Source organism: Cervus canadensis, chromosome X (genome assembly GCF_019320065.1).
Source record: "Cervus canadensis isolate Bull #8, Minnesota chromosome X, ASM1932006v1, whole genome shotgun sequence".
Lineage (NCBI taxonomy): Eukaryota > Metazoa > Chordata > Mammalia > Artiodactyla > Cervidae > Cervus > Cervus canadensis.
Window position 1 is genome coordinate 20,986,472 of NC_057419.1, and position 27,401 is coordinate 21,013,872.

General features: G+C 48.8%; 1 protein-coding gene and 1 non-coding gene across 3 annotated transcripts in view; one reads left to right on the forward strand and one right to left on the reverse strand.

The window, feature by feature from the left end:
* Positions 1 to 18,747: 18,747 nt before the first annotated feature.
* RAI2 (retinoic acid induced 2) overlaps positions 18,748 to 27,401 on the reverse strand; it is a 79,221-nt gene continuing 70,567 nt past the window's right edge. For both annotated transcript variants that reach the window (XM_043459350.1, XM_043459349.1), the window contains exon 2: positions 18,748 to 20,724. In XM_043459350.1, the coding sequence (XP_043315285.1) occupies positions 19,120 to 20,700 (1,581 nt within the window). In that variant the 5' untranslated portion in view covers positions 20,701 to 20,724 and the 3' untranslated portion in view covers positions 18,748 to 19,119. The remainder of the gene's footprint in view (positions 20,725 to 27,401) is intronic.
* On the forward strand, positions 26,485 to 26,557 carry TRNAF-GAA. The gene has a single exon. It is a non-coding gene; the product is annotated as a tRNA-Phe (tRNA).

Below are 27,401 nucleotides of genomic sequence, written 5' to 3' on the forward strand. Positions count from 1 at the left end.
CCCACAGGCCTACAAGGCCTGCACTTGCCCAGCTTCAAGACCAAAGAAAAGGCCCGGAGTCGGTGACGGAGACATGGTTTAATGGCTGGGGGAGCCTACCTGTCTGAAGCAAGGTCCTAGAGCAACAACCTGCATGTGCAGTGACAGACAGTGGGCAGAACATGGCAGCAGGCTACTCTACGCTCCTCCAGAGAGAGGGAGGGTCTGGGTTACAGCTGAAACTGACATCAGGTTGGCTCATCAGTTACCATGGAAACCAGCTGAGGGGCATGTCCCTCACCTCCCCTTTGATAAGCTATCAGGTGGAGATGTTTAACCTAAAGATCAGATGAAGCAGGCACTGTCCAAGCAAGGGATGTACAGAGAGCAAGACACAGCCATTTTGGGTGGCCTGACCACACAGATTCTTAGCCATGAGAAAGCCATGCCCTTCTGTAATAATATTCAAAATTAAACATCACGACTAGGAACAGTGATTATGAGAGGAAAAGCGCTGCATTTTCAAACTACATAAGAAACTGTAGTCACAGTTGGCTGAGTAAATGAAGTAGTTTTAAGTTTCTGGGGCGGTTTTTACAGTGTGATGCTGCAACTTGCTTATATTTATAAGCCCTCCAAGGTTGAGGATTCCTGATGTTTTCCCTGTTTTGTCCAACAGCTTGGTGAACTTGAACCCTGAAAGCAACTCTCCGCAATCAGGACGTCCTCAGGCCAAGCTCGCCCACTCTCCCTGGTGTGCTTAGAGGCAACTTGGGCGTTACGGGGCCACCTTCTCTGGCTTTAGGGGTGCTGTCAGCACTGAGGGGAGAGCCTTAAAGATATAAGGGGGAAAGAAAATGGAATCCTTTTCTCTAAAGAGGTTCAATTCCATCAAGTTGCTGGAGAAAATGGGAAATATCAACATTGTGAGAGAGAGGAAGCAAGCTGTCCGCCAAGGTTTGTGTATCTTCCCTATCCTGGTGTGTGTGTGTGTGTGTGTGTGTGTGTTAGTCACTTAGTTGTGTCCGACTCTCTGTAGCCTATGGACTGTAGCCCGCCAGTCTCCTCTGTCCATGGAATTCTCCAGGCAAGAATACTGGAGTGGGTTGCCATTCCCTCCTCCAGGGGATCTTCCCAACCCAGGGATTGAACTGGGGTCTCCGGCATTGCAGGCAGATTCTTTACCACCTGAGCCACCAGGGAAACCCCCCTACCCTGGGGCCCTCCCCATTCCCTGGATCAGCCTCAGAACACTTATAAACACAAGCAAGTCTCTCACATACACCAGAAAAAGCCCCTCGGGGTTTAATTTTGGCAGTATACCCTGCTCCCCGTGAAGTATGGTCATTCATGTCTTGGCCAAGCTCTACCTCTTGCTTTTTCCTTCAGTGATATCAATTCCAACCCCCTGCCCAGCAAACCATTGGGAAAGAAGCTGAGGAGACTATGCTATCCATGGAGCTATGGTGAATGCCTGCTCTAGGTCACAGATACAGCACAGTACGTGGAATCTGAGCTGAGAAGAGCCCTGCTAGGAGCAAATGTTGGGAAAGTTTGTGTGTTTTTTAATGTGTTTTTAAAACTGGAGTTAGGAGAAAGTGCCCCCAGAAGGGCACTAAATGATTGGCAGGAAGCTTGGCATTTAAGAATAAGCAAAATAGGTGAGATCCCTGACCTTAGACTGCTTCCTGTCTGTCTGGGAGGACAGCATTAGAAAATACTGCTGCTGCTTAGTCACTTCTGTCGTGTCTGACTCTGTGCAACCCTATAGACTGCAACCCGCCAGGCTCCTCTGTCCAGGGGATTCTCCAGGCAAGAGAACTGTGGTGGGTTGCCATACCCTCCTCCAGGGGATCTTCCTGACCCAGGGATCAAATCTGGGTCTCCTGCATTGCAGGCAGATTCTTTTACCGCTGAGCCACCAGGGAAGCCCAAAAAAACACATGCATTTTTGGTAATTGATGAGTGAATGAAAAGAGGCAAAGGTGAAGTAGCCATGAAAAGCATGACATCTCTAGAAGATTCCATTGTGTGTGTGTACAGATGCGCTTATCCACTTGGAAGACATTTGGGAAGAGAAATACAAACATGTTTACAGGGGGGCATCTATGGGTAGGTAGGATCCTGAGTATGTTTCTTTTCATTTTGCTTATCTTTACTTTCTGATTTGTCTGTAGTGTATGGCTTTTATAATAATTGTTTAATTATAAAAAACACAGGCCATATCATGTTTACATCACTGTGGAAGATAAAAGGAAATAACACAGTGCCATTTAGTGGGAGGCATAAACAGCAAAACCTTAAGAAAAAAGCATAGCATGTTTCAGGAAACCAACTTAATTTAATATTATGTATAAATAGATTAAACGCACACCCATATTAAAAAGATTCAAGGATGGATCTTAACAATTATGTGCTTTTACCTACTGTGTCCTTTGCTTTAGACACTAAAAAATAAAGGGCTGGACAGAAACTGATCTGCAAATAAGCAAAAAGTAGGCCACAAAGATAATACTAATCCTTGCAAGGTAGAATTAGAAACACCTTCAGCCAGGTGATCAAGGTCAACATCAACAGTGAGAAGTTTTGTTCATAATATGTACCCTTGATATGATAGGATGAGAATGGCCCCTTATTGTGGTTTCCCTCCCCCAAATCTATGAGCCCAGTTTCATCATGAGGAAAATCATCAAACAAATCCCAACTGGGGAACATTCTGCAAAATACCTGACCAGTCCCTCCTCCAAACTACCAAGCTGATCAAAAAGAAGCAAAGTCCGAGAAACGATCACACTCTAGAAGAGCCCAAGGAGAAAGGATGAGTAAACATACTATGGGATCCTGGAACAGAAAAAGGTGAAAAGTGAGGAAATGTGAATACAGGGTAGGCTTTAGTTAATGATAACACACCAATACTGAATCATTAGTTGTGGCAAATGTACCATAATGTAAGATATTAACAATGAGGGGAAATGGGTATGGGTACTCTCTCTACTATCTTAGCAACTTTTCTGTAAATTAAAATGGTTCTAGGGACTTTCTTGGGGGGTCCAGTGGTTAAGAGTCTGTGCTGTCAATGGCAGAGACATGGGTTTGATCCCTGATCTAGGAACTAAGATCCCACATGTCACACAATGTGGCCCAAAAAGGGAAAAAAACTCTTTTAAATCAAAAGGTTATTAAAAAAATTAACAATTCCCTTCTATGATCCTACATTCATGCAGTAGTCTGCTTAAAGTCCTGATCTCTCAAATCTGAATTGTGAAAATCTTTGTCCAAAGTCCCAGTGAGATTCTGAAGGAGTGACTGCTTTTCTTTAACAGGAAAATATGCAAAGTTTCTTCGTGGTGCATGCAATATTTGATATGTGCAACCTGCTCCAGTAGTTATTTTTAGATCTCTCTGATGAGTGCCTGGGTCTTATTTTCACTTGTCTTTCCATGTTTGTTTGTGACTGAATGAGGTCAACTCCCAGGAAGAAGGAGTTATAGCATATGCTTAACGGAGAAGTTATGTATGTCCATGTAGATTGATTTCTTCTTTTCCTTTTCTTCCTTTACAAAACAGTCTGTTGTTGGTTACTTTTCCCATACGTGAGTATATATCTCATTTCTATATGGAAAATTGATCTATAATGTACAATTGGCATAGGAGTATCAGCATTTAGAAGTGTTCATTAAGAGATGCTTACTGGTTTCCAATGGTGCATCTGGCTTTATTAATTTTAGTATAAAAATTACAGAAGTTAGCATGGATGCTGGCAAAATCAATAGCAACATTGCTATTAGAAAAAGTACAGGAATGTAAGGAATGACTCTGGTCAGAAAAAGAGTGTCCTGATATAATCCCCTCCTGAAATGCTTGAGTTACTCAATGATTCCCCACCACCACCACCCCACCACCAGGGGACTATGAACAGGACCTGACCAGGATGGGGAACGGTGGTGCTCAGCATTGAGTTCCATTCCAGACATTGCCAGTGTTTATAGTACCTGTTAAATGGATACACTCATGACCAGAGTGCAAAGGATTTTATGCTTTATTATTATGTAATAAGTAAACTGCCTGATTAATAAGATGTGATTTTGGTCACTACGCTTATATCAGTCAGGATAAACTGTGCTTCATCTCTTAACAACAAACCCTGACATCTCAGTGATTTTGTTTTCCTCCCAGGCAAAGTCTGATTCTCCAGAGATACACCTTTTGTTTTTCTTTCTTTTGGGGGGCTTGCCATGCAGCATGTGGCACCTACACCCCCTGCTGCAGAAGTGCAGAGTCTAAGCCAGGGAAGTCCTGAGAGATACCGCTTCTTTTGTAACTCTGCCCATGTAACACATGGCCTCCAAGAATCTTTTTGTTGCCCAGAGCTGATATGTGGCACTTCTACTTGGAACCCACTGGTAAAACTAGTTACACAGCCCTGCTTAAGTGCACGAGAGTTGGTTAGAGTGGTTTTAACAAGAAGAGCAAGAAGAAAATAGAAGATTCCGTGAACATACAATATGGCTTCCACCACAAAGCTTTAAGGATTTTTTTCAAGCTAAAATGATTGCAGACGTGCTTTGGGGCTGGGCCAGGCTGGTGGCCTAACTGGGAGGAGCTGGTTGGGTGGAGTGCATAGGTGTGCACAGGTGACTGGAAGGAGCTGTGTCTGACTAGAGCCCACCTGTTGCCGTGCAAGGTTGTGAGTCTTATGTTACAGTTCTTCCAGTTTTTCCAAAGCAAGTGGAAAAGCAGAGGTTAATGTGAAATCTCCCAATTTTAAAATGTAGGCTTAAGTATATGAAAATATAAGGCCAAACAAAATGTGCTTGCAGGTCTCACTGGACCTATGTACCACCAACGTTAAGATCGTAGTTAGCTCTTTGGCCCAGGAACTTGGGATCTTAATTGACCCTTTATTTCTCTGTGAGGTACAGCTGATCCCACATTTCTAAGAATCAGGCTCTGCGTGGGAGCATCCCCTCCGCTCACCCTGGTTCAGGTTCAAATCCATCATCCTCACACAAGCTCAGCTGACCACTGAAGCACTTTGAGCCACACTTAAAGGACAAGCTTCCCTGCATTGGGCTTCCCTGGTAGCTCAGACGGTAAAGTGTCTGCCTACAATCGGGAGACCTGGGTTCAATCCCTGGGTCGGGAAGATCCCCTGGAGAAGGAAATGGTAACCCACTCCAGTATTCTTGCCTGGAAAATCCCATGGACGGAGGAGCCTGGTAGGCTACAGTCCATGGGGTCACAAAGAGTCGGACACAACTGAGTGACTTCACTCTCACTTTCTTTCACTTTCCCTGCATTCTAGGTCATTGCCAGGCTAGGACATCTTCAGGCATTGAGGAGACCACAAAGTATTGAGAGAGACTGAAATAGGAATTGGTGTTGGGGTGTCATTATGAACTCAGAATAGGAGGGCTCATATGTCAGTTTCACATGAGTCTCAAGAACTGTGGGTGGGAATTAAAAGATTATAAATGGGGCAGGGGTCACACTAGCAGACCTACATTATGGACAGATCATCCTGGCAGCCAGCGGGAGTGGGGAGTCTCAGCAAACAATACCCATAGATCGTCCACAGTATGCAGAGCCTCCGAGGCACCCCCGTCCAGGTTATGTCCTTGGGGGCGACTCCAGTGGTTTCATTCTACCCTTTTCTGAGCTCTTCTCAGAGGAGGAGGTATCCCTCTGAGAGATGCCCGAGTTGTTTGCTGGGTTCAGCACTGCCCACAAACAATCCAGCACAACCACCTTTCTCTTTCAAGTGACATTAGCGGTTCCTTTCCAGATTGCCGAGGTCTGGGAGGCCCAGCTTTTGGCAGGGGTCTCAGATGAGCTTTTGGGCTGGGGAAGAAGCCAGGAAGGCACCCAGAAGCCTTGACCGCTGGCCACGTAGGTTCCAGGCTCAGGAAAAGAAAGTTCTGGGCCCAACGGGGAGGGCCATGTATGCCGTGGCCGCTTCCCAGCACAAAAGGGCAACGGGGTGCAGACAGATCTCCCCACCTCACCCAGGCACCCAGGAGCCATGCACCACGGCCAGGAAGCCACGTGGGACTTGCGTCACCGCCACAAAGAAGGCAGGTGAGGAGAGGCCCCGAGTCCTGTGTCTTCCGGTGGCCACCACCTGGAGGGGAGAGGGTGCTCCCCGGAGCCACCAGGGTCCCAGGCCCAGGCTCGGCTGGGGAGGCAGACAAGCAGTTGTCCCACTCACCTCACCCCATGCCATCTACAAAGTGTAGGCCACACAGCAGTGAGGAGGGGTTGGATTTATTTCCCTCCATGTCCTTTCTGGAGTGTCTTTCCTATTCTTAGCCCCTGACGTAGCCCCATCTTCCCCTAGTTTCTCTCACACACCCATCCCCACTTTGGCCTTAATGGGATCCAGTTTCACAGCTGGGATGTAGGCTGTGTTCTGTGCCTCTCCTGGGCCTTTTCCTGTCTTTACTTTTGTTTATTTATTTTTTAATTGGAGGATAATTGCTTTACACTATGTGTTGGTTTCTGCTGTGCAACAACATGAATCAGCTATAAGTGTACATATGTCCCCTCCTTCTTGAGCCTCCGTCTCCACATCCCACCCTCTAGGTCATCACAGAGCTGAGCTCCCTGTGTTACACAACAGCTTCCCACGAGCTAGCTGTTTCACACACGGTTGTGTGTATATGTCAGTGCTACTCTCTCAATTTGTCTCACCCCCTCCTTCCCAAAGGAAACCGATAAGGTGAAAAGACAATCCTCATGATGGGAGAAAGTATTTGCAAAGGAAGCAACTGACAAAGGATTAATCTCCAAAATATACAAGCAGCTCAAATCAAAAGAAAAAAAACAAACAACCCATCAAAAAACGGGCAAAAGACCTAAACAGACATTTCTCCAAAGAAGACATACAGACGGCTAATAAACACATGAAAAAATGCTGAACATTACTCATTATTAGAGAAATGCAAATCAAAATTACCATGAGGTAACATCTCACATCAGTCAGAATGACCGTCATCAAAGAATCTGCAAACAATAAATGCTGGAGAGGGTATGGAGAAAAGGGAACCCTCCTATAGTATTGGTGGGAATGTAAATTGATACAGCCACTATGCAGAACACTACTGAAGTTCCTTAAGAAACTAAAACTAGAACTACCATGTGACCCAGCAATCCCATTCCTGGGCATATACCCTGAGAAAACCACAATTCAAAAACACACATGTACCTCAGTGTTCATTGCAGCACTATTTACAATAGCCTGAACATGGAAGCAACCTAGACATCCATCAATAGATGAATGGTAAAGAAAATGGGGTACATATATACAGCGGAGTATTAACTAGCCAGAAAAAGGAACAACATTGTGCCATTTGCAGAGATGTGGATGTACCTAGAGGCTGCCATACAGAGTGAAGTAAGTCAGAAAAACAAGTAGATTAACACACACACACACACACACACACATATATATATATGGAATCTAGAGAAATGGTATTTATGAGCCTAGGTATAGGCAGGAATAGAGAGGCAGACGGAGAGAACCAACTTTTCCTATCTTTACAAAGAGAACAGAACCTGGGCAAGGAGCCAGTGCCAGCACTGCATGGAGGGCAGAGTCATGCCCCCCAGGAGTTGTTACAGCTCCCCTGGCGTTGGTGGGCGCAGCCCGGTTTGGGAACGTGCGTGAAGACAGTGAGCAATGCCTCCGGCGACCTCCCTTGGGAGCCGTGGCTGGAGCTGGGCCCCGTGCTCCCCAGCCTGTTCCTCCAGCTCCCTTGGAGACCCTGCTTTCCATCCCCCTCTCTGTTGCCTCCCAAGAGCCCCGCCTACCTTTCCAGACTCTGTTTTTCTCACTCTGGCAAACGTTGAGGTCTTCAGCTCCACGCATTGTGCAGCGGGCGGTGCCCTCAGCTGGTAATGTCGCCTGTAGGGGACGCTAGAAAGGCCTGGGTCCTCAAGTCTCTCTTCCTGGCTTTGCCGGAACACAGTTTTCTGTCACTAAAGGGTGAGGAGGCTCCTTCCTGAAAACCTGGGCCCTCGAGGATTTTCAGTCTGGATCCTTCCCACGGATGTCCTGAGATGCCCCCAGACCAGCTTCCTCCAGAGGACCTGGGTCACTAGTGAGGTGCCTGTGTCAGGGCCCCTATGCACAGAGGCCCCATGTTGTTGCCTTGGCTGTCGGCAGAGGGCGCTGTGCACCCCCGGAGCAGGTGGCGCGTGGCCCCGGGGGCGGGACTCGGGGTGGGGGGGGCGGTGGATGGGGGGGGTTAGGCGGGTGGGGGGAGGGGGGAGGGGGGAAGGGGGAGAAGTGGGAGGGGGCGGGTGGGGGTGGGGGTCAGGGTCGGAGGTAGCTTCTCCCCAGCAGGCCCTCAGAGAAAGCAGCCTTGGTCCTGACTTTTTGACAGTTCCTTTGCTGCCAAGAGCAGGCTCCTCTTCCTGTGATGAAGAGATCAGTGGCTCTTACACAGGGTGAGCAAGGGATTCCTTTTCTAGCCTAACCTCACAAACCCTTTAGGGTAGTTATTTCAATTACAGATGCCCCCAATGTGTCTAGTGTCTGGGTTCCTGAGAGGTTGCCCAGCTAGACTGGGCTTAAAGGCTCGAGAAAACTCTCATTGAAAACAGGAACTTCTGTTATCTCTTGTAAAGCAAAGTTATATTTCTAACTCAAATAAAAGTTTTCTCTGAGACATCAGACATTTATAGAAAGGGGCTGATAAAAGGGAGTACAGCTCTGTATGTTGACCTGGGGGAAGGTTCTGTTCCCCTGGCTTCAGTGGGCCCCGGGCCTGGGTGGAGGCCTCTGGATGTGGCCTCTCCTTGTGCCCTGCTCGGGGGCCCATCCGCTGTGGGAGAGGAAGGGAATGGTGGCCCTTCTGTCATCAATCCCCAAAAGGCAACAAGTCATGGTTTTACAGATGAGGAATCCAAAGCAGAGTGATGCTTAATAACAGGAACCACTGCTTTTGTGGCCAGTCTTGCCCTTGAGATCTTCCCTCCCTGCTGGTGTCTCTTTTTCTCCTTTTCTAACTAGTCCATTTCCTGCCTAGGTCAAGTGATCAACCCTGCTCTCAGACCCAGAGGAAGGACTATGAGACGACATTTATGTATTCTGGAGGAAGGCATGAAAGTGCCTGGCTAGAGACCCATGTTTGTGGAGCAGAGGGGAAACTAAAAATGTCAGTTGCCTTGAGAGGCTTTGTCAAATCAGGCATTTCCATGACCCTTGATGGCTGCGCTCTCTGTTACTCTCTGTAAATAAGTACAAAAGGAACTTTTATTGAGCACTTATTGAGCACTCTGTCCTGGGTGCCCCAAATGTTCTAGCTCGAGTGCTTGCACATATTGTATTACTCACACTTCACAGATTAGGGGTAGAGAGGTTAAGTGAACTGCCCAAAGTCACACAGTTACGTGACAGCGGAGGTGGGAACTTAGTTCAGACTCTGTAGTTCTAAAGCTAGCACTTCTAACTCTGCCCCGGGTCCCCAGCCATCCCCTTGCTTAGATGTAGTGACCCAAACTGTTTCTAGTGCTGCTACAAAAACATCTTGTGCTTGGGGGTTTTCCACATTTTAAGCCAAAGTGATGCCTGGATTGAAAGGTTCGTTCATTCAGTAGAAAGATTTAGAATTTTCTCGTTTTATTATAACCCAGTAGGGTACATAAGATGAATTGGGGCATGGAAAGAATATATTAAACCTCATTATATTTGTTTCATTCTCTCACAATTTTGATTTTTGCAACTGTTTTATAATCTATGCATTGATAGTCCATGCCTGTAACTTATAAGTAAATCCTAACTCTGAGGAGGTGAATGCCAAAACATTTCCTTTGTACACCTCTGAAGAGATTTTGACTATGGCTTGCTTTATGTTCTAAGTATATTTCTAGAAGATTCCACCTTGTTTTGAAGCATAGTGAACCATATGATTTGAGAGAATCAATCAGTACATCTTTTTTTGGCAAAGTGAATGATAGATTTCAGATTGTCTGGATTTCCACATGCCATACTGATCTGGTTAACAAGGGCACACTGTACTTTCCCTGTGGGTTCAGTTCAGTCCACACACATTTGTTGTGTGCTTGTGTTGTGTGTCTTTGTTGTGGGTCCCCTAAATACCAAGCACTGTGCTAGGTGTGTGAGACGCAGGGGCCTTGACCTTGGGCCTAGAGGAGCGTGTGGTATAGTGGGATGGACAGAGACCCACTTTCTCTGGAATTAGGCGGACAAGATGATAGAAGCATGCATGTCACTGTGGGCTGGCAGATGGCTCTTAGCTTATGCAGGAGCAGTCATGGAAAGTCACCTGGAGGAGGTGGTGTTTGGAGTTAAATCTTAAAGGATTAGACAGAGTAAGAAGGTGGGAAAGGAGCATCAGGGTACTCAAGGGTAGAACTACAGAGGCTTGTGCCTGGTGTGGGAGGCCTCTGTGGGGTATGAGGGTACATCTAAAAGCAAACGCTTTTAGGCAGCAGAATGTTTTTACCAAAACTATTCTGGTGAAAGTCTAGAAGAGAGATTGGGGGGCTAAAGATAGAGGCACAGACCCACCCAGTTTTGAGGCTGTTTCAAAAGTTCAGGCAAAGGATGATGTGGGTTGACTGAAGGATGGGAAGTGTAGAGGAAAGGAATGATGGATTAGAAAAACACCAAGGAGGCAAAGTCAGCGAGATGGGGCATGTGGGAGGTAAAGGCGAGGGAGGAGTCGTGGAGGGCAACCCAGGATGGGGGCGTGAGCAGAGCATAGGTCGTGCGGTGGGATGTGGGCCAGGGGCGATGCAGAGAGAAGCTGAGTTTAAGTTTTAGGGGTGATGAATCTGAGGTACCTGTGTGACCACCCTGTGAAGATGGCGGGCTGGACCTTGGGTGTTTGAAGAGAGAAAGACAGGGAGCGGGGAGATGATGAGAAAAGGATCAAGGGAGGGAAACGTCAGGGCTGGCCTAGAGATAGGGAGGAATAAACAAAGGTATTGGACACAACTAGGAGAGTGGATGCAGTCCCCATAGCAGGGGAATGAGAGCTGTAGGCCTGGGACAGAGTCTGTGATGGAGGGAGTAGGAGAAAGAAAAGGGGCGTCAGGAGCATCATCTGAGGAGGGAGCAAGTCAGAGAGGCAAGAGGTTGCAGAGAGAGATGTGACCAGAAAGCTAAGGAGAAAGAGCAGGGTAAGAGTGTCCCACACCTCTGAAGGGTCAGGAAGATGAAGCCCGAGAGGCAACGAGAGCTCCTTGGATAAGTGCTGTCACTTGTAAAATTCAACAGGAGCAGGATTTCTGGGAGTTTTTTCAAAAAAAGGGAAATAAAGAGAGGAAGGGATGAAGAGAGAGAGGGAAGGAAGGAGGGAGGAAGGAGCTTCAGTAAGACATTCGCTAAAATGCCATTAGTTTGGAAATTTGCACTGTCTCAGGTGGGCTCTGCTGGACTTGAACCTTCATGGTGACAAGAGAAGGGTCTAAAGAGTAAACAAATAGGCCAGGTAGGCTGCAAGTGGAGTGTGTAAAACCTAGTGTCCAGAACTAAGATCCAAAAGAGGCCCACAGCAGAAGGGCCCGACCCTGGCCAAGCCCAGAGCAGGGACCAATGTAGCCACCAAGTGCTCAGTGCGAACATAAAGAAGGCATGCTGTGTTCCAGGTCACTAAACAGCCGTGGAGGCCAGAAGCTGAGGACCCAGCGATCACGTCTGTGTCGCGAGTCTATCTCGGGAGGCTTGCGGCCTAAGGGCCGGAGACTCGCTCGGGAAGACAGGAGAAGGCTTCCCTGGCAGTGTCACCCCCCTGCAGTCCTTCTCAGAGAAGCCTGCGAGGAAGGGAGCTGGGGAAGACCTGCCCAGAGGTGCCCCTGGGGCTGGGCCCGGCCGGGCAGTGAGGAGACACTTGCCTGGAGGCTGGGGGCCGTTTCATGCTGTCCATCAGCTTGTGAATGAAGCCAGCCGGCCAGCGCCCGCGGTCCACGCGTGCCCCGCTGTCCTGCACGCTGTGAGAAGGGACACAATTGGAAGAGCTTTTTTTAATGGAAAAGAAGAGCGGCACCAGTGTGGAGGGAGCGCTGGGGACAGGAGAGCCACACTGTTGGGAGACAGAGGCCCCCCCGTTTCCCCGGAGGGTCTGCACGGCATCACGGCCAGCCCCCGAGGCCAGAACAATGACGGAGTCAAGACCGGGCTTCCTCTGCCAGATGCTTGATGCATTTTGAAAAGATTCCCATTGAAAACACTTGCAGTAAAGTCTCGGAGCTTAAAGAATTAGCCCTCCCTTCTCTGGCTCGCCCACTGCCTGTGAGTGGCCATTCCTCAGCCACACAAAGAAAACAGACTGTTCACATCCACGCTCAAGTGCCAGAGAAGCACCATTCACTTACAAAGGGTTGATACCCTCTTTACAAATAATGTTATCCCTGTGTTAAGACGAGTTCCCCTCCAAGGACTTCTGCCAGGCAAGACCTTGTTAGCTGGTTTCCATTCGTGCAGCACTTGAAATCATAAAGCTGCATGAAAAAAAAAAAATCACTTGCTGACAAAAAGCTGTTGACTCCAAGTGCTGGCCTGGCCTCCAGGAAGACTGAATTCCTGGGGGCATTTTGGTTGTCTCCAATGCCATCGCGTGGCCATGCTGGGGACTGACACCTGCTGACATCCTGTAATCAGGGGCTGAGTTTTTGTTCTGTGAGGATGGCACTTGGATCCTTGGAGACTTGACTGTTTCTCTGGCCTGGGATTCAGCTCCCCTTCCAGGGGAGGGAATGATGGGTGAGAACCTGGCCCCGGAATTCTGAGTTCAGAGGTTATTAGAGTATATGTGGCCTCTATGTCCCTCCTACTCCTGGATGGGACATACGAAGAAGCAGTAGAAGGCACACACCCCGGTATCTCGAGTCCTTAATGGAGAAGGGGCTGCTGTGCTAGGGCATGCAGGGTGCCCCATCACTTAGCAGCTTTCCTCTGCCCTGTGGGCAGCCCCTGCAGGACCAGGGGGGACCCCAGACTAGCACAGCTGTTGCTCTCTGATCCTTTTTAAAAAAAATATTTATATTATTTTGGGCTGCACTAGGTCTTTGTTGCTTTGGGCCAGCTTTCTCTAGTTGCAGTGAGCGGGGGCTACCCTTCGTTGTGGTGCATTGGCTTCTCGTTGTGGTAGCTTCTCTTATTGCAGAGCACTGGCTTAGTTGCTCCACAGCATATGGGATCTTCCCGAATCAGGGATCAAACCTGTGTCCCCTGCATTGGCAGGCGGATTCTGATCCACTGAGCTGCCAGGAAAGTCCCTGTGATTCTTTCATATACAGGTCTTTTACATGTGATTTCCTCTGAATTAAGAGGCCTATGGCCAAATATACTTTAAACCTTGGTAGATAGATTGTGAGGACCAAACTCCAGGACTGGGAAGGCCTGCTCATGACAAACCACTTGGAGGACGGTATTCTAGATTCTAAGAAATGAGACATGGCAGATGATGTTCCAAGCAAAGTTTTGACTGTAAAGAAAAACTAGGAAAGTCAGCTGAGTCGGGTTCAAAAGGGAGTGAGGATGTATTGCAGGCATATCAAGGGTGGTGGGCGCAGGGATGTAGCTGATCAAAGGTGGGCAGTAACTGTTCATTTTAGGAGGCTTTTCTGGAACCCACAGTCAGTTCCCAATTTCTATCTGGGGTTATTTTATTATTTTTAAAAAGATAACAGCTTTATTGATATATAATTCACATGCCATACAATCCAACCATTAAAAGTGCACAATTTGATGTTTGGGTTTTTTTTTTTAGCATATTCACAGAGTTGTACAGTCATCACCACGATCAATTTTAGAACATTTTCACCAACTACCTGGCGTTCTTGACTCTATGAAGTAGATGGAAAAATTGGAGAAAGAACAACAATGATGACAAAAGGAGTATAAAGAGGATCTCAGAGAGTGTGAGAGGAAATGGGACTTTGGAGTTGAAGAGAAGGAGGCTGTGAAAAGGTTTGGTGTTTAAATAGGAAACTACTCAAAGGAGAAGATTTGGCCTTTGTTTCCATTGAGGACAAACAAAAAACTGGCTCAATTACAGCAAGAAGGATTTAGGTAAGGCATGAGGGAAAAAAGACACACTGAGCTTCCTGGCAATGTTGGTGAATTCCTGGGTTATGCTGCCCTTGGAAATAAGACTGATGAACAGCCATCACCAGGCGAGTTGTGAATAACGGGTCCTTCCTGCTTTGTGGTGTCGGTAAAGGGGTGAGGCATCCCTCCAGAACTGGCTGAGCGAGTGCCTGCCCTTTCTGTGAGGGGGAGTAGTGTTGCTGAATCCCGGTGATGAGGGAGAAGCTTCAGGAGGACCCTGTAACATGTTGGATGAGTGATGGCCCTTTGGATGGATGAATGGATTTTCCCAATAAAGTTTCCTGGTCAGATCAGCCTTGAGGTAGTAAACCAGGAAATATGAGGGACCAGAGATCAGAGCTACAGATCTCTTTCTGATTGTTTCTTGATTAAATTCATCCTTCAAAGAATTTTTGAGTTCCTGCTGTGGGCCAGGTGTTAGATCCTAGAAATAAAGTAGCGGTTCTCAACCAGGGGTGACTTTGCCCCCAGAGGACTCTTGCCAACGTCAGGAGACATTTTTCTTGTCACAGTCGGGGCAATGGGAGGGGCAATGGGTGTCTCATGGGTCGGGGCAATGGGTGTCTCGTGGATAGAGATAGGGGATGCTACTCAACATCCTACAGGGCACAGGACAGCCCCCCAACACAGAACCCTTCAGTCCCAGATGCCAATGGTACTGAGTTGGAGAAACCTCGAGATAAATAAGATTCAGCCTCTGCTCTCAAAGAATTTGGTCTATTCATTGTGCTGCTTCTTAATATGGCTTGAAATGAGTCCTAATGAAAGTTTCTGCACTGAAAACACTCTTTACGTCCCTTGTTGGAAGAGTTATAAATAAAACTGAATTCCTGACACCATTTGGGACTAACAGCATGGTGCTATCAATGTAAAGGGGCTCATCACATTCTTACTAATTGACTGGGTTATCAAACCTTATGTTTTAAAAAATGATTTAGCAGAGGGAGGACAGGATCCAGGTGGCCTTTACCATCATTATCAGCAGCACAAGCCTACACTTTCGTTTGAGCCTCTATACAGAATAGAGTTGGATAGAAAATAACCTATGAGTTGGGTTAATATAGTAAACCTCAACAGTTCATCTCCTTTAACTTGAACTTGTTCATAATTTTGGCAGAGCATAGCTAAAATCTCACTTCACTTAAAAATCCCCTGGCTTAGGAGAAGGAAATGGCAACCCACTCCAGTGTTCTTGCCTGGAGAATCCCAGGGACGGCGGAGCCTGGTGGGCTACCGTTTATGGGGCCGCACAGAGTCGGACACGATTGAAGTGACTTAGCAGCAGCAAGTAAGTCAAACAGAGAAAGACAAATATGATTTATATGTGGAATCTAAAAAATGATACCAATAAACTTATTTACAAAACAAACAGAAAAAAAAAAATCCCCTGGCTTAATAACAGTTGCAGATGGATTATTTACAATATTTTGGAACTAGTTCTTTCAAGCACTCATATATACTACTTACTATAAAATAACCAATATGTTAATTAAAATAGAATCTCAATTTATTAAAAATGGCACCCTAAAGACTTCAAATATACCCTATTTTGTTTCGCTGATGTGGGAGGTCAGTTATTTGACCTGGTGGTAGTAAGCTGTTCTGGAAAATTGCCTTTTTTATTTAATGAGGAGTAAAGTCGGCCAGAATGACCTCTAACGCTTTTTTCCCCTGCTGTTAAAGTTTTCAGCTTAGCAGCTTTTGAGTGTGACTGTTAGAGGCTTGGCATCCATACACTTCAGCTTGAAATCTCCCCTTTACCGTTGTGCCAAGTGCTCTGGGCGTTCCAGTTAACTGGAATGGTCTTGAAAATAATTGAAAAAAAATCTGTAATTCAGACTCTTCACTAATTCATACTGGTTTTTGCCCCCAAAGGATCCAAATTCCTGTGGGTTCATCAGGCTTCAAACCCAATATTTAAGAATCATTGCAAAGTACATATTTTTGAGTTGTTGATGCTTAAAAACTGGAAGCAGAAAACTCTTCTGAGCCTCGATTTTCTCACTTGTAAAATGAAATCTAAATCCTTTCCCACTTTATTAATTAGGCTATTTATAAAGATAATGACTATACTGACACACTCTCTCAGTAATCGGCCACCTTCATCTTTCCTCCTTCCTCCCATCCCTTCCGCCTTCCTCCCTTCCTCCCTTCCTTCTTCTTGAAGTTTTTAACCATTGCAGACATTTTTTTTTTCATGCTTAAAGTGTGAAAGTTTTGCCTTTGAATCTAAACAAATGTTTGACCTCACTTTAGTATTTTCTACTCACTGTCAAGGACTTCCTCGGTTAGGATAGTATCTGTATCATCTTTAACTATTTCTTCTTTTCTTCTAGATCATCTAGTTTTTACTTTACCAGGAGGATTGCTCTCCTCAAATATGAATCTTAGTAACATGTTCCAATTTTTATCATTTCTGAACTGGAGCCAACTGACGCCATCTTGACAAGTCTGAGCAAATATCAACATTCCTGGGGACTAATCATATTTCCTGAAAGACTCTGAAAAGCTGTTCTTTAGGCTAGTTGGCTAAAACATTTTTTTAAACATTTTTTTTTGAGAAGAGATGGGAAGTTAAGTCATGAGAAAAAACCTGATGGAAATCCTGCAGGACTGAAAGCTGGAAGAAGGGTAGCTGGAGACAGTTGTTCCCTCCAGGGAACCTTAGGCTCATTCTGGCCACAGCAGCAGGCCCTTTTTCCTTCTCCTAATTCTCGAGCAAAGTAGATTTGGGTTTCCACCAAAGGCTGGGAAGGGGGGCAGGTAGAGGGTGTCACTGCCCCTGCAGCGCAGCCCTGGTCCCAACACAACAGCTCTGTGTTCAGCCTTCACAGATCTCAGTGAGCAAGTCTCCCAACCCGACAGCCAGTCTCCACCACACAGGCCTCTCTCCCAAGACCCAATGATGACTGGCAAGACCTATGGATGGGCACGGCTGAGGTGAGGAGCAGAGGCTGGTTCCAGGGCTGGGGGATGGCCGCACGCTGGCTCAACGCCCACAGATGGCCGTGGAGCCAGCCTTTCTCACCCAATCAGAGCTGACATCGGAAGAGAAAAGGGCATCTCCAGATACCACAAAGGGAAATTCGTAGACTGATGTTTATAATGTGATTGCAGGTTATAAATGCCTTCCTTTCCACCTAGCTATCTCTCAGGTTTAAGCACTTGCTTCTAAAGCACAAAGTGAGAATTCTGTTCCCTCAAAGCCAGATAAACAGCAGCTTTCCCCAGTACACTGTGAAAACAGGGACCCTTGCTGGCTGGTGCAAAGGCTGCCTAGCACTGTGGGGGCAGCAGAAAGAACCACAAACGTGGTGAGAAGAAGACAGCAGGTGAATGGGAACTGCTTGTCCCTAGGCACATTTGTGTTGGTTGTATTTGAAACTGAACTACACACACCATGCTCGGGAAACATGGCCAGAAACCCACAATGGGAGTAAGACTGGAAAAAGATCACCCCACGTTGAAGCTGAAAGGATGGAGTCTGGCTGGTGTAAGAGAATGGGACTAGTTAGCCTCAGGAGAAACACACACTTGGTTATTTCCCATCGTGTCACACTTTGAAAGAGACATTTTAACAACACAGGCAAAACACAGGAAAAAGAAAACCCACTATAGGGGTATGGTACAGGACCAGCTAAAACTGTAACCCTAGACACAGAGGGTTTGGTAATAAAGAACAGTCTCACAACTGCTTCCCCTCCTGTCCATGTTCACAGTAACAGCTGGATACATACTAATTGCAAGAACTGAAAGAAAGAGCTTTAAGTTTAAAAGCAGGCATGCTGGAATCAGTTCCTCACCGGCACAGCTTCAGACCCAGGTGTGCTGTGCCTCCTAGCAGGTCTATTGTAAACGTGCACTCACAGTTCCTTGGTGTGGATGACTTCATGCTGGTCTCTGCTTCCAGGTGCGTCGCTTCTGTCCATTGAGAAATGCTTTAAGCGTGGGTTCTCGGCTTCGGCGCTGTGGACATGGGGTTGGATCACTCTCTGCCCACCCGATGCCACTGGCACCCCCTCCCCCAGCCGTGGCAACCCAAAGCGTGTCCAGGCACTGCCAGATGTTCCCTGGAGGGCACGATCACCCCCAGTCGCTGGAATGGCTTTCTCTTCCCTACCCGAGCCCACTCCCAAACATCTCTACCCAGTACTGGGAACTTTTATGAGACACCTCCTAATCCACTGGATTTCCCTCTTGTTCTGAGTGGCCTTCGGTAATATTTTTGACTTCCTAGACTGTTATTATTCAGAACAATGCTCCTGTTGCCCTTGAAAAGAAATTCCTTTCAGCTAAATTTTGGGAGAGGGAGGAGAGGAGGCAGGTAAATATGCCTTTAGAGACATCTGTCTGTCTTAGTCTATGGAGGGTTTCAGACCGAATTCTGCACATCCAGGGTCTCTGTGAACTAGAGGGGGCTGTGGGTACTTGGAACTCACCTCCCTCTGCCATATTTTTACAAATGAAGAAAGGGGCCAGAAGGGGAAATAAATTGCTCAAAGTCATACATACTCCTAATCCTCCTTTTCTGAGGGCAGAGGCCAGTATGATTCTTCTTTGTCCAGCATGTCTGAAGAACTTTGGTCTCTAAACACGGATAATTTTCAGTGCTTTACAAGCGACAGTTTTGGCCAAACCATGCCAGTTCAGGCATGCAAATTTTATAAATGATAGAATACTGCAACCAATTAGTGCAAATGAACATTTATTGTGAAATATTCATCCTACCCTTTATTAGGTATTACATCATCAAAGCACTTTGTGGCAATGAAAATAGCTTTTTTAACCCCCTCTGATTCACCCAATATTCCATTAAAGCTGCAAAAAATGTGCAATCTGCTTGAAAAATAGGTTGCTCTTATTTACTCATTTGTGAAAAGTCAAAAATTAAAAAAGAAAATGATCCTAGCTTACAGGGCCTCTAGAGCCAATTTGCTTTTCCTGGTTCCCAGCTACTCCCCAGAATAATTAACAAAGATAATTTGTTTTAAATGCCTTTTTTATAAAACCAATGCACCTTTCCCCATATTATAATCATAAAAATTTTAAAAAGCCATTATTTACTTTCTTGGAAAAAAGGTGGCCAGCCGTTGTTTTTTGATTGGGAGCATGTGTATTTCCTGGGAGTTCACTTTCTTTAACTTTATGCTCCGGTTTTTGGTGGGTTTCCTGAGGGCCTCCGTGTTTCCCAAGGCCTCTTCTCCGGGGCTATTGGTGTCGGAGCCCTGAAACACGGAGTCTTCTCGTCTGAAGGAGAAGTTTTTGGTGGACACCCCCGAGAGGCCTTTGATCTTGCCACAGAAGATGGTAGGCACACTGTCTTCAACTGAGACGATCACCTTGGCCGCCTGGGACTCGCTCACCATCTCCATGTGATTTTCAGCCTTGACCTCGCTGCTGGGCTGGCTGGGTGGCTCCGTGGTGTCGCTGCCGCCCCCGTGACTCTCCATGACAGATGCAGCCTCCTGTGTCGTGGCGGGGGCAAAGGGCACTTCCATGCCACTGGGCAGTTTCTCCAGCACCGGGTGACCTGGGCTGTCCACGGACCCGCTGCTGTTGTACAGTGTCTCGGGGGGAGGTTCAGGTTTCCGGTGGGCGGCCAGCGACAGGTCTAGGGCTGTGTCTTCCTGGCCCATTGCGGGGCTGACTTCGCCAGCCTTGAGCCAGGGCACCGACTTCATGGAGAGATCCAGGGCCTCGTTCTCACTCCCCATCTTGATGACGGTGTGGCGGCCGAGCTGGAAGTACTCCCGGGGCTGGAACAGGTCAAAGGGCTTTACTTCCTCCTTCTGGAGAGGGCTCTGGGGGCCTTTAAAGGGGTGGAGGCCGAAGGCAGATGGTGGCTTGGGGCAAGTCGGGCTGAACTTGGCTTCAGAGCTCTGAGGCACGGGGATGGGGATGGGGATGGGGAGTGGTACGGGCAGGGGCACGATCACCGGGTAGGGCACCAGGAGCGTGGCCGGCGGGACCAGGGGTGACAAGGGGGAGTTGAATGGCTGGGGGGGCACCGGGGCGTAGCCTGGGGGAGGCTGGCAGGGCGGGGGGCCGAGTGCGCCCTGGGCAGGAAACAGATTGTGGAGCACGGCTTCGAAGGGCAGCGGGGGCTCCTGCGGCTGGCTGGGGATCCGCAGATCCAGGAGCTGGGGTTGCGCCTCGGGGTCCCGGGCCCCCTGGAAGAGGTTGTTGTGGATGGCGCTGGAGGAGCCCGGGGCTTCCGGCGGCAGGACCAGTGGGGAGTTGAGGTGCTGGAACACGTGCTGCTCCAGCACCACTGGAAGCTGCACAGGCCCCTGCGCGGTCATCACGTACGTGGCGTTGCCGCTCTGGTTGAGCTCAGGCGCGGAGCTGCCCTCCACCTGCATGTGAATGGGCATCACCACGGGGCTCTCCCCCAGGCACAGGGGCTGCAGCACAGTGGCCGCCACCTTGAGAGCCACACCGCTCTGGGACTCGGCCGGGGGGTTCAGGATGGACGGGGCCGGCACGGTCACCAGCGCCTTCTTTACCAGGTCGGTGGAGTTGATGTTCCAGGCCTCGGTGGTGATCAGCTGGGCCATGCCATTCTCCAGTCTGTTATTGGTCAAGGCGGGGGAGGAGTCGCTCATGTCCATGGCGAGGTTCTGGGACTGCAGATCGTCCATCACTCGGCTCGGATGCCACTCGGCCTGCAACGCAGAATACACCATGTGAAGCTTCCTTCTGAGACCATTTATAGCTGCCTCCAGAGCTCTCCCCACATCTCTTAAAAGTTTCCATGTCTCAGTTACCCGGGGAGCACACCCATTTCTCAGTGTACACATACATGTGACAGCTATTTCCTAATATATACGAACACACCCATACGATCAGCTGTGCGTGTACAGCCCCAATTTAACAGACGATTAAACTATAAACACAGATGATGTCATGACTAAATAGCCGAGTGAGGTTGAACAGAGTATTGTGAAGCTGAATACGCACTCAGCTTATGTTTAGCCTTCAACAAACACAAAGTTTCATTCCACATCGCTGTATTGGACAGTTAAGATATGTGGAGATTGGACTTGTCCAAATTCAAATAGGGAGCTAAGACTTACTTTTCTTTAAGGAAAAAAACAGAGCTCTGCCATATTAGAATATTCTACAAAATTGGACAGGGGCCATCCCAGTTATGAAAAGCATTAAAAAAAAAAAAAACCTCTTTGTAGCAGCAATAATTCTTCCAAAAGAGCCTTGATGAGAGGAACACCAGTGTATTTATACAAGGGTCATTACAGTTGTCGCCCTCTCTCTGACCAATGGCACCTTCTTTCCTCCAGTCAGAGGAAAAGCCACTCTGAGGAGCAAGGGGGAGACGGGGTAACTTGTACAAACACTCATTGGGGTCCAGTGTCACTTTCCCAATCAGTCTGTCTGACCCTTCACCTCCCCTAACTTCTAGCTGTCAAGAGGAGGGGGTGTTGATGAATCTAGGGCTGTGGGGAAATGGAACTCTTGTTGGAAACAAACATCCTCAAAGGTGAGATATACTTTCTTGATGTCCTTGGCACCTCTGGCCACCTCCTAAGATGCCAAAGGAGCCCAGCGCCGGTGCTTCCTGGAGGAAGCAGGGCTGCAGCTGCGATATGGCTCTCCATGGAAACACGTCCATATTTAGCCTTGTTACCATGGAGAAGGCAGGCACCATGTCTAACTCAGGGATCTGTGCAGCCCTGGAGTCTGGTGGGGCTCAATAATAATTCAATAATCCTCAGTCTTGCTGGGCAGGCCTTGGGCAACTCCAGTTCTTGACCTTACCTGTCTGAGCTGTCTAGACTTTTGTCCTGTGGTCAACTCATCCTTCTCTCCTCACCCCTCCATGACCAACACAATCTCCAAAACAGGAGAGGTGGCCCAGAACACCATGGGATTAGAAGTCAACCAATGAACCTTCCCTACAGGAAGGCGGCTTTAACAAATGAACAACCCTGTGATATTTCCAGACAATCACAACGTGTTGAATGCACAGAGCAAGGAATTTCTCTGAAGTAGGAGGAGGGGAGGGCAAGATAAAGGATGCTGTGCAAATGACTTTCTGCAGAAGGATGGGTGAGCGATACCCTGGGCTGGGCACACTGCAGAGCCTCTGAGGAAGGGTGCCAGAGCCCAGCTGCCTAGGGGCCAGGTGTGCTCCGGAGATGACCATGAGCTAGCCCAGTGTGCTGGCCAGTGATGCCCTTGGGGGCAGAGTGGCAAGGGGGCTTGCCCCAGGTAAAGGGTCTGCTTTTCCTGAGAGGAGTGCTCTCTTATTCAGTCCAGAAAGTGACATGCCTCCGATATACCTTTCATTCATTATTCCATGCATTCATTCAGCATTCATCCAAACAATCAATTTGCTGAATGCCTACTGCATGCCAGAGCTTTGCTGGGAGCTGGAGATGCTGTTGTGATCCTGGAGATGTTCATGCTTTCATGGGGACTATAGTCTAGTGGAGGAGCATGTCTTTGATCAGATAGAGACTGGCTAGCGTGAGAGGGCCTCAGAGTGAAGCCAGGAGAGGTAGCAGGCTTGGCAGGTCAGAGCTCTGTTGGCCATTCACATGCAGCCCTTGGAAGGCCCTTAGCGCCCCAGGCCTCCTCCAGAAGGGCCGCCCTGTCTGTCACAGTGGCCAGAACTCTGGGAGGGGTGACAGGAGCCTGAAGGGAAGCTGAGGTGGGGCTGGAGAGGACACGGACTGCAGCAGAGAAGGCACCCGCGACTGTCCATCTGAGGTGGCTTCTGAGGACCTGCGAGGCAAGCCACCAGAAGAAATCCCGTTCCCTGCTTCCCGTGAGTCTGGGGTTACCCCACTGAGAGACTGCTTCCTCATAAAGGGCTATACCGTCTGTCCTTCCAGATATGGGCCTCCCTCTCTCTCTGCCTTCCTCAGTCCCATTCCCCCGCCCACCAAGAGCAAGAAGGCAAACTTTGGAGCATCATCTCCACCTTCTCTGGGCACACCCGTCAGCCTAGCTAGTGGCTCTCCTGTCTTCCCGCAACCCCACTCCTCTCCCTGCCTGGCCCTGGTTCTATGGCAGCTAATCCTCCAGCATCTTCCCGCTAAGTGTGAGGAAGACACCTTGCCAGGTCAGGGTGTCACCCATGGGCCCCTGCTCCTTCCACGGGTGGTACCTGAAGGAAAGTTACATGGCTCAAAATAGCCTGGAGTTAAAAGTCCCCTCCAGGTCCTCCCCACCATTCTATGCAAAACAAAGAACTCTCTCACCCGAAGAAAAAATGGACATTAAGGTTGATTACGCCCAGCTCCCAGCTGGTTCAGCCTCTGGCCGATCTCCAAAATTCCTTGCCCCAGCTGTTTAAGAGATAACTACTCCGAACAATCTTGGAGAAGAACAGGCCCCCTTAAGACGGTAGATTTCCACATGCATGCCTGTATATACTTACTCTTTTCTTGGATAAGTGCAGCAGCTCAGTAATCTGACTGCTGCCCCTTCTCGCCTCATTAAAGGTGCTCTGTTCCTGTAAAGTGCCGGTCTCGTTCTTTTTCTGAACCTCGCCTTCTCTAACTCCCTTACCCTACAGCACCCAGTGAGTTTCAGCTCTTGGCACCAGACCTGCAGGAGCCACGAGCCTCTGGGAACAGGACTGGGGACAGATGGATGCAGGAGAGGCCGGGGCACAGGTGGAGGTGAGCAGCGTGTGGCATCTCAGGGGCCAAGGGCCTGGATCTCACTCCTGCCTTCTCCCGGCTCCACAGCTTTGGAGCTGCCTGACCACTCTGCTTCCCCACTATGGGCTGGGCAGCGGCTCCCCTCCAGTACCATGCAGGGCCCAGGGCTACCCTGCCTTTATCACACACACCTCCCAGGGGGCTCTTCCCCTCTTACTCTCTGCTCTCCCTTCCCTTGTTCACCCTGCCAGCAGGCGCCCCGACTCTGGGGGGCCTCAGTGGGTGACCCCGTTGTAGAAGCTGCTGCTGGAAGCCTCAGTGATGTCCTGAGGATAACCAGGTCAAGAGATGAGGGTTCAGAGGGCAAGTCTCTGTCTCTGAGAACAAGCCAGGAAGCCAGAGGGGCTGCCCAAGTGTGCTCCAGCCGAGGAGGCAGGGAACGCTTTGTTTGTGTATTTTAAGGTATTCTTTGCAAATGAATTTAAATGAGGTCAGCCATCCAGCCTGCACTATTACCCCTGGGGGCATGGGATGGGGGTGTAACGGGAGGGGAACTGGGCCCTGTGGACCTGCGGTTGCTGGAGACCCTTGCTTTCTTGGCCCACGGCCAGTTGCTGGGGCTGGAAGGCAGGGGGCTGGGGCCCACCCGGGTGTAGCCTGTGTGCCCGGCAGCCAGAGACTCTGGGGAGAAGGCTCAGGGCAGAGGGCAGCTAGGTAAGTGGGGCAGTAGTTGGGCTCAGAGACCTGTGGGGTCACAGAATTGCCACCTGAACCCCCTGCCTAACTATCACGAAGATCTAAGTACACACCACAGGGGCGTTGTCCCTGGGCTCTGCCCTCAGCTTGGCGCCCCCTTGGGCCTTGACCTTCATGCAGCCGACTCCTGCTCACCCGTCACACTCCGAAGTCTCTGCCTCCCCCAACCCCACCGAGTTCCCGCCTTCCCTTGTCTAGTCCTCCCCTTCCCCCTCACGGCCAGCAAGAGAAACAGCTTCTCCTTTGCTCATCTTTATACCCATAACTGATGAACAGCAGGTGTTCCCCGAATCCTTTCAGAATGAGGGAGAGCATCAGTAAGTGTCTAGGCTGTGGAGCCCTATACTGAGGTCATAGAGCAATAAATCCAGAAGCTCCATGGCAACCACTGTCAGGAGCCATCTTGTCTCTCACGGGCCATCCTTTCCTAACTGGCCAGCTCCTGTCTCCATTCTCCATGTTAGTCAAAGTGGGCACTGAAGGACCCCCGAACAATGACCTATCACCACCTATTGCTATAGGAATTTTCTTTGTCCTAAGGCTATAAGATTGGCCGCATGCCCATGAAAGTGGCAGCTCTCCCTTGAGCTGGCCCACTCTTCTAACAGTGTCTCCCCTTCTAATAAAGTCTATTCTCCTTTCATTTTTTTCCCCATGTCTGGAAATTCTTTTTTCCAACCTGCTCTCAGACTGCCACACATAGGCCTTTCACAGCCTGGTGTTCTTGTAGCCAGGCTCTTGTCACATTTATAGAATCAGGGCAGGTCAAGGCTGGCAGGGCATGAAACCTCACACCACTATCCTCTTCTCAACCCTTCTTATTGATGAGGAGACCGTGACCCAGAAATTCTGATTACCACTCATCAGAGGCCAGTTATCACAGAGGTCACACACTTGCATTGTCCTAAGAACAGAGGGTTGGGCCCATAGGCCCCATGGAGGGGAACGTGGTAGCCAACCCTCTTGCTGGCCAGGCAGAGACTCTGATGATGATGAGGCAGGCAATGCAAAAGCACTTTCATGGACAGTGAAGAGTCCATCGGGGTGACCAGTGAATGGATTCGTCCTAGGGTCCTGTGTTTCTCTGATGCACACAGAAAAAGAAGACCAAGGCAAAGCGGCACATGTGCCGTTTCTCTCATAAGCAGTTACATTTGGGAAGAAGCTGACCTGGGGCCCAACTCCCGGCAGTCAGTAAGTGACCCGCCCTGCATCTGCACCCCACTGGGTGGCCTGCAAGCCAGGCCTGCCTCTCAGGCTTCCGCTTCCAGAGCATTGCACAGAGGACTCAATTTACCCTACGGGCTTCCATACAGACTGACATTTTTATGATAAGGATTCAACTATGGCTTAATTTCAAAGGTGAAAACACTTGACCACTCAGACTATTCTCTAGGTTATAGGTGCATCTATTTCCTTGTTGTGGGCATTTAACACCTAATCTCTCTCTCCATCTCTCTCTCTCTCTCTCTCTCTACACACACACACACACACACACACACACACACACACACACACACACGCTCACACACTCAAATAACCTAATACCCTCAGCTACATCCTAAATGATCCCCTGGGAGCATGCCAGGGAGCCCTGTATCACCTTCTGGAGAGCATCTTGATTTCATGTTGTGAACTGAGAGCGTTTTCACCACAGAAGTGACTACCGAGCCAACCACAAAGCTAAGCACCCCGAGGAGAGGTTTGAGGCCTAGGTTTCTGGGTCTGGTGGGCAGGGTTACCTCGCAGGAATCAAGCTGGGGACCACTGCCTGCTTTGGAACCCTGTGAGGATCCCGGAGCCACTGGAGTGAGGTCACAGGAAGGCGTGGAATTCTCCAGGCAAGAATACGGGAGTGGGTTGCCATTTGCCTCTCTCCTGAGGATCTTCCCAACCAAGGAATCGAACCCAGGTCGCCCACACTGTGGGCATATTCTTTACTATCTGCGCCACCAGGCATTGCAATTGTTCCCTTACAATGAAGCAGGGACGTCTCTGAGAAACTGTTTAAGATACATTGAGGGCGGGGCTCACTAGGCAGCCGGAATAGCTCAGTTGGGAGAGCGTTAGACTGAAGATCTAAAGGTCCCTGGTTCGATCCCGGGTTCTGGCAGAGCTGTTGTTTTCATCTACATCCAAGGAAAGGTGCAATTCTTGCAACCTCGTGATCTGAGCAAGTGTTTTCGCTGTCCATGGAATTCTCCAGGCAAGAATACTGGTGTGGGTTGCCATTCCCTTCACCAGGGGATCTTCCCGACACAGGAATTGAACCCATGTCTCCCGCATTGTGGGCATACTTTTTACTATCTGAGCCACCAGGCACTGCAATTGTTTCCTTACAATGAAGAAGCAGAGACTCCTCTGAGAAACTCTTTTAAGAATCTTGGGGCAGGGCAGGTGGGTGGGGGTGGCGGCAGGGAGGGGGGCTCGCCAGGAGCCAGAATAATTCAGTTAGAAGAGTGTTAGACTGGAAATCTTAAAGGTTCCCGGTTCGATCCCAGTTTCCGGCAAAGCAGGTGTTTTTGTGTCCATCCAAAGGAAAGGCACACTTCTTGCAAACTCGTGATAGGACCTCTCTCAAAGACCTGTTTTAGCTTACATCCAGGAGGAGTCCTAATTCCAGTAAAAGAAAACCTTAGTCCCACAGTCGTGTCCGACTCTGTGACTCCATGGACCATAGTTGACCAGGTTCCCTCTGCCCACGGAATTCTCCAGGCAAGAATACTGGAGTGGGTTGCCATTTCCCTCTCTCCTGAGGATCTTCCCGACCCAGGAATCGAACCCAGGTCTCACACATTGCAGGCATATTCTTTACTACCTTGCGATCTGAGCTCTCTCATAGAGCAAGTGTTTTCGCTGTCCCGGGAATTCTCCAGGCAAGAATACTCGGATGGGTTCCCATTCCTTTCGCCAGGGGATCTTCCCGACACAGGAATTGAACCCATGTCTCCCGCACT